This window comes from Salarias fasciatus, chromosome 20, assembly GCF_902148845.1.
Source record: "Salarias fasciatus chromosome 20, fSalaFa1.1, whole genome shotgun sequence".
NCBI classification, from domain to species: domain Eukaryota; kingdom Metazoa; phylum Chordata; class Actinopteri; order Blenniiformes; family Blenniidae; genus Salarias; species Salarias fasciatus.
In genome coordinates, this window is record NC_043764.1 from 618,695 (window position 1) to 626,224 (window position 7,530).

General features: G+C 46.2%; 2 protein-coding genes across 4 annotated transcripts in view; one reads left to right on the forward strand and one right to left on the reverse strand.

Annotated features, from left to right (window-relative positions):
* The window catches only part of LOC115408444 (natural resistance-associated macrophage protein 2-like), a 918,259-nt gene that overhangs the window by 93,153 nt on the left and 817,576 nt on the right, over positions 1-7,530 (reverse strand). The window lies entirely within an intron of this gene.
* Positions 1-7,530, forward strand: part of LOC115408438 (arf-GAP with GTPase, ANK repeat and PH domain-containing protein 1-like) — a 59,446-nt gene that overhangs the window by 11,075 nt on the left and 40,841 nt on the right. For both annotated transcript variants that reach the window (XM_030119204.1, XM_030119205.1), the window contains exon 6: positions 6,042-6,176. In XM_030119204.1, the coding sequence (XP_029975064.1) occupies positions 6,042-6,176 (135 nt within the window). The remainder of the gene's footprint in view (positions 1-6,041; positions 6,177-7,530) is intronic.

Sequence of the window (7,530 nt, forward strand, 5' to 3'; positions counted from 1 at the left end):
TCCCGTTCTCCAGCTAGTTTTTGACTTTCTGCTTCCTGTTTCCTGTCACATGGTCAAGTCACTCCGTATGAGGGAACACATGGTATTTATTCCGCTCCGCCGTCAGGTTCTGGTAATGAGTGACAGGAGTGGATGACTGATCGTGTAGACCACCTCCATCAATCGGATTAGAAATACAATCGTCTCCGAGGGAAGCGGATCCTCCAGGTGTTTATAAGAACCGACCCGCCACCCTAAAGCGCTCCGACCCCTGAGGGTGAACGAGGGACAGCAGTTCCTCACCTGACCTTCGCCAGTCCACCAGAGTCCTGGATCGGTACCGTGACGGCACGGCAGCCGGTCCAGGCCCAGCTTTGGTCCACTCTTGCTCTTCGTGTTTGTTTTAAGGAAACAGAGTCAAAGATCCAGAAGAGATTCTTCTTTCTGTCAAGTCTTGACTTTGGGGGTTTTCTAGTGAGTTCCCCGTAAGGGAGCAGTGAGACCTGGACGAGGTCTTTCTCCGAGGCCGCTCTGCACGGAGACACGTGTCTTTGTCCTTCTGCAGGACAGTCAGTTCAGTTCAGTTCAGTTCAGTTCAGTTTATTCATTTGTCCCTTGGAGGGCGATTCAGTGTGCAGTAAGTTCACGTTCATACATAACATAAATATGCAAGACAACATAAAAGCATAACAAACCTCGGTGCATCATCAGCTCCAGTACAAATAAAAAGCAGATCAGCAAGGTGGACCCATAAAACCAAGCTGTGCGAAACATTCCAGACGGCAAACAAGAAATGACAAACCACTGTCAGCAAATGTGCAGTAGTTGCATAGTAAAGCATGGAGACTGGTGGACATGCTGTTACTTCCTCTTCTTCTGGGCATTTAAAGCGCGGGTGGAGAGAGGCACAAAGGAAAATTTATATCTGTTTTTAGTAGCTGGAGGGACGGTGCAGCGGAGGCCAGAGGGGAGGAGCTGATCCTCCTGATGCAGAGGGGGGGTTTCGTCTCTGCAAATGTTCTTGGCTTTCTTAAGCAGCTGAATATTATAAATTTCCTCCAGGCTGCTGAACTTCACCCCGGCTACTTTGGAAGCAACGCGCACAATTCTCCCTAAGGAGTTTTTGTCCTTAACAGTAAGATTACCGTACCAACAAAGGATACAAAAGGAAATAACAGACTCGATATAAGCACAGTAAAACATTTTCATCAGGCCTCTGTCTACCTGGAATTTAGCGAGCTTCCTCAGACAAAATAGGCGCTGCTGACCCTTTTTACAGAGCATGTCACAGTTCTCATCAAATTTGAGCGAGTTATCTATTATAGAGCCCAAATATTTGTAGCTGCTCACCAGTTCAACTCCCTGACTGTGAATGACACTGCGATGAGGAACCTGAGTCGTACGTCTGAAGTCAATACAGACTTCCTTGGTTTTAGTAACGTTGATCTGTAAAAAGAAATCATCGCACCAGGATACAAAATCGTCAAGTCCCTGGCCGTGGCTGACCTCCTCATCATGGAGCAGGCTGACTATAACAGAGTCATCTGCATACTTTATAATGAATCTGTTTGTGTGACGACTACAACAGTCATTAGTGTACAAAATGTAAAGAAGTGCAGACAGGACACAGCCTTGAGGTGAACCGGTTGAGGATGATAAAAGGCTGGACAATGTTCCATTCACTCTGACTTGTTGTGATCTGTTAGTGAGGAAGTCAAGAATCCAACCCACAAGACTCCATCCAGACCAAACAAGTCCATGAGTTTCTCTACTAGGATGTGAGGCTGGATCCTGTTGAAAGCTGATGAAAAATCAAAAAAAAGCAATCTGACATGATTTTTGCTGCCCTCGAGATGTTTGTATACCAGGTTGAGTAAAGTAGCTGTGGCATCTTGAACACCTCTATTGTTTCTGTACGCGAATTGGAGGGGGTCTAGTAGATGCTCGGTTTTTGCTAGTATCTCCATTTTAACTAATTTCTCAAACTGTTTCATTACTGTGGAGGTCAGTGCCACCGGCCAAAAATCATTCAGTGTGCTGGGATTTTTTGTTTTAGCAACAGGTACCACAATAGACTTTTTCCATAGAGATGGCACAGTCTGAAGAGAGAGAGAGATGTTAAAGATATAGTTGAAGATAGGGCCAAGCTGTTCAGCGCAAGTTTTTAGTAGGCGACCGCTTATATGATCAGGGCCTGGGCTTTTCTTTGGTTTACATTTTCTGAAGCACTTAATTACATCTTCCCCTTCAAAGAAGGGGTTTAAAGGAGGAGCAGATGAGAGGCGGTTTTTCAGCTCAGTGTGTTTTCTATGGAAATCAGAATCATCGAATCTTACATAAAAGTCATTAAGGCTCTGAGCTAGTTCTAAATCTGTGTTGTAGCCATTGAGTTGAATGTTTTTCCGGCTACATTCTTTCACCCCAGTGATCGTTTTCAGACTGTCCCAAACAGAACCCAAGTCATTTGTTTTAAGCCGATTCTCAATTTTCTCCTTATAGCGCTTTTTACAGGCTCTGATCTCATATTTGATTTCTTTCTGCAAGTTATGCAGAGATGATCTATTCCCTTCCCTGAAGGCTGCTTTCTTTTGTTGTAACAGATCTTTGAGTGTTTTAGAAACCCACGGCTTGTTGTTAGGATATATTTTTACCGTTTTAACAGGGATAACACAATTTTCGCAGTATGTAACCCAGCAGCTCACGACATCAGTAAGTTCATCTATGTTGGCAGAGGACTCAATGAATGTATTCCAGTCAGTAGCATCAAGACACCCTTGCAGAGTTAGGCAGGCATCATCGTCCCAGGTCTTCACTCTGAGGCTCTGCACTTTGCCTCGCTTCAGCACAGTCCGGTAGACAGGGATGAGTTGGATGCAGTTGTGGTCGGAGGAACCGAGAGGAGGCAGAGGGATGGATTTATATGCACCTTTGATGTTTCCATAACAGAGATCAATGGTCTTATTCTGTCTGGTGGGGCATGTGATGTACTGATAGAAGTCTCTCAGCGTAGTTCTCAGGGTGCAGTGGTTCATGTCACCCAGGATGATGTGAGGAGCATCCGGGGAGACAGACTGAAGCCTCTGAGTGACTTGATGGATAAGCTCACAAGCATTTTTTTCATTAGCCCTAGGGTGGATGTACACAATAGTCACAAATATCTGTGGAAATTCCCGAGGCAGATATGGAGGGCGTAATGACACAGAGAGCAGTTCCAAGTCAGCAGTACAGAGTCTCTCCCGAACAGTGACAGATCTACACCAACGCTGGTTAATATACAAACACACACCCCCGTCAGATGACTTGCCTGTTGCAGCGGCGTCTCTGTCCAGCCGTATGGGTGCACCAAATCCATCTACCTCCAGGTCCGCATCCAAGTCTCTGTCGGCCAGCCAGGTCTCGGTGAATGCCATGATGCAACAGTTCATAAAATCCTTCTGGAAACGAACATTTCCCTGGAGTTCATCCACTTTGTTTCTCAGAGACTGGACGTTCCCCAATATGAGAGAGGGCAGTGGGATCCGGTCGAGACGCTGTTTCCTCAGGCGCTGTCTCAGACCTCCACGTTTACCCCGCTTCCTCTTCTTAAGTGTTCCAGGCCCGCTTGCTTTATTAGCGTTTCTGAGGAGACAATCCGGGATCTTGTATATCTGGTCAGCCGGCTGAGCTAACGTGGCTACGTTTAGCTCCAGCAGCACGTCCCTGGTATATTGAGTCCTCACGGTTCTCACCTGACACGCCGCTATGCCGGTGTTGCAGGTGAGCAGAGAGAGTAGAAGAAGCCACAGTGAGAAGATATAGAGAGGATCCATTGCTGATAAGTAAAACAAGGGAGCTAAAACGTCCGAGGTAGTTAAAAGGGCGATAAAATCACAGTAAAAGACGATAAGAGCGTTAAAAACGCTAAAGAAAAACGATAAAAAACACGCTAAAAAACACGGAAGACAGACAAAGACGCCGAGCTGTCACTCGCTGCCGGTCGCTGCGTGCGCATGCGCCCTCAAGTCCGACCTAGTCCTGATCAACAGGCTCTGTAAACGGAGACCAGAGGACAGTGATGGGCAAGCTACTTGGAAAATGTAGCAAGTTAAGCTACAAGTTAATCTTGATAAAATGTAGCTTCACTACAGCGAAAGCTAACCCAGAGGAATGGAGCAAGTTAAGCTACAAGCTGCAGTGCAGAAGTAGCTAGCTACAGTCCCACTACTGTTTTTTTTTTTACAACCGTTAATTAACCTTATAAAGTCCAGGCAGTTTCCGCCCGAAATTTCTACTGAAGATGTACAGAAAGTAAAGTGAATGCTGTTCTTGAACTGTTTGGAGCACATGCATGGTTGGGGTCTCATTTCAAAGCTGACAACCTGTATTTTCACCCAGTGCAGTCAGAATGACTCTAGGTGCTACTGCCACAGAGGTATTTATGTTGCAGCACACTGAATTAGGATGAATTTCATTCTTGCCTGCAGTTTTTTCCCTCATAAAACACCTGGAAATCAGTGTGGCAGCACTGTGTGAGCTTGAAAACACAATTTTGCTAAAGCCTGGGGATCTTACATAGTTCAGGTCAAAATGTCAGAGCAGTACTACAAGAAATGAGTGTTTCACACATGTATTTGTACTGCTATGCCCCGGCGGGGTCAATTTTGGACATCCTCTGTACACCCTCTGCATGCCCTCTGTACAATGGTATATGTTGGTTTTTAGCCCGTTTTTACATTATTTTCATTCCAAAATCTCATAAAGTTCTCAAAAATTCACTTCAGATGGGCTTCAGGGTGGGATAAGGCCCTCAGACTGAGAGGAGCACAGGACAGGCCCCAGTTTTCAGCCCTCAGCAGACCCAAAACAGCGCTGTCGGTCCGTCCAGCCATCCAGCAAGCTCATTGGCTACCAGCCCTGTCAGTCAAACGTTTCCTCCGACGTGATTGACTCAGAATTCATCGACGAAGAGCGATGACGAGAGATGACGAGGGTCCATCAATCTCGGCAACGATTGGCTGGTTAGTCCTCGGAGGCAGCGATGAGTCACTTGATTGGTTGAAATGTGACGAATAAGCAACGGAAACCGTTCAGTCGCCATATTGGATAGGTCAGCGCGAGTTTCTGATAAAAGTATGGATTATTATAGGACGCGCACACGGAGAGACGCGCTGCGTGCGCGCGTGGTGGCGCGTCTAATTCTTGATTATTATTATTTCAAGACATGTTTTGGACAAAGTGCTATACTTTCTAGCTTTGTCTGGATGCATACGTTTGGACTGTGGCAGTTTTGCTGGATTATTTTCATCTGTGATCAGTTATGAGCTTTCAAAGGTGAGTTGCGTTGTTTACTTAATTTGCTGTTTGTTGGACGAATGTGTTTGTATTACCCGCTGTGGTAATCACATCTGAAAGTGGTTTATACGATGGATTCATGAGAATTTAAGCTTTCTAACGGTACATAGTGTGTCCGTGGAATCTGAGACCTGCGTCTCCACATTAGGTGAATGCATCTGGAGATGTTTCGGGCCGGCGTCCTTTTTAAAAAACAAACTGCAAACAATTCAACCAGCCTGCTGTCAGCAGAGGGACAAGTGCTTTCTGCTTCTGCCATTATCCGGTTGTTCTTCCGTCCCTTTTGCTTGTTTTGTCTTCACTCGTCATTTCACATGTGCGTTTGGTAGTATGGTGCAGGACTCTGCTTCCTGGTTGAAGTGGATGACCCGCCTTAGCTTGCCTCTGATTGGGTAACCTTACCCACCGGTGAGTCGTCATATGCAAACCAACCAGTCACCGTAGAATTTTTTCCCCCCCACACAAAACGGCCGACTTCTTCTGGACACTCGAGACAGTAACGTGTAGCTTCCGTCGCTACTGGCTCTAGAAATAGCTTCGTTATAGAAAGAGCGACTTGACTCAGATGGAGCGGCGCTGCCGCCTCGCTACTGAAAACTGCAACTAAAGCTACGAGCTCCGCTACTTGTAGCTCGCTGCTGCCCATCACTGCCAGAGGAGGACTCGTGTCCTGTCCTGCTGTGGGTCGGCGGTCTCCTCGAAGCCCCTCCAGCTCTCTGTGTTCTCCTCAGATAAGATCAGCAGCACCAACCCCCGAGTGATCGAGGACCAGAGAGCCCGGCAGCTGTGCATCGACGTGCGCCACTCGCTGTTCTACGAGACCTGCGCCACCTACGGCTTCAACGTGGACCGCGTCTTCTCAGAAGGTCTGTCCACTGGAGACACGAGTCACAGTCGATGCAGTAGAGACAGTAGAGACAATAAAGACAGTAGAGACAGTAGAGACAATAAAGACAGTAGAGACAATAAAGACAGTAGAGACAGTAGAGACAGTAAAGACAATAAAGACAATAAAGACAGTAGAGACAATAAAGTCAGTAGAGACAATAGAGACAGTAGAGACAATAGAGACAGTACAGTTAGTCGAGACAGGGTCAGTGGAGTCAGTAGAGACAGTAGAGACAGTAGAGACAATAGAGACAGTAGAGACAATAGAGACAGTACAGTTAGTCGAGACAGGGTCAGTGGAGTCAGTAGAGACAGTAGAGACAGTAGAGACAATAGAGACAGTAGAGACAATAGAGACAGTGGAGTCAGTAGAGACAGTAGAGACAGTAGAGTCAGTAGAGACAGTAGAGTCAGTAGAGACAATAGAGACAGTGGAGTCAGTAGAGACAGTAGAGACAGTAGAGACAGTAGAGACAATAGAGACAGTGGAGTCAGTAGAGACAGTAGAGACAGTAGAGACAATAGAGACGGTGGAGTCAGTAGAGACAGTAGAGACAGTAGAGTCAGTAGAGTCAGTAGAGACAGTAGAGACAGTAGAGACAATAGAGACAGTAGAGTCAGTAGAGACAGTAGAGACAGTAGAGACAGTAGAGTCAGTAGAGACAGTAGAGCCAGTAGAGACAGTAGAGTCAGTAGAGACAGTAGAGACAGTAGAGACAGTAGAGTCAGTAGAGACAGTAGAGACAATAGAGACAGTAGAGTCAGTAGAGACAGTAGAGACAGTAGAGACAGTAGAGACAGTAGAGTCCAGTGGAGTCAGTAGAGACAGTAGAGACAGTAGAGACAATAGAGACAGTAGAGTCAGTAGAGACAGTAGAGACAGTAGAGACAGTAGAGACAGTAGAGTCCAGTGGAGTCAGTAGAGACAGTAGAGACAGTAGAGACAATAGAGACAGTAGAGTCAGTAGAGACAGTAGAGACAATAGAGACAGTAGAGTCAGTAGAGACAGTAGAGACAGTAGAGACAATAGAGACAGTAGAGACAATAGAGACAGTACAGTTAGTCGAGACAGGGTCAGTGGAGTCAGTAGAGACAGTAGAGACAGTAGAGCCAGTAGAGACAGTAGAGACAATAGAGACAGTGGAGTCAGTAGAGACAGTAGAGACAGTAGAGTCAGTAGAGACAGTAGAGTCAGTAGAGACAATAGAGACAGTGGAGTCAGTAGAGACAGTAGAGACAGTAGAGACAATAGAGACAGTGGAGTCAGTAGAGACAGTAGAGACAGTAGAGTCAGTAGAGACAGTAGAGACAGTAGAGTCAGTAGAGACAGT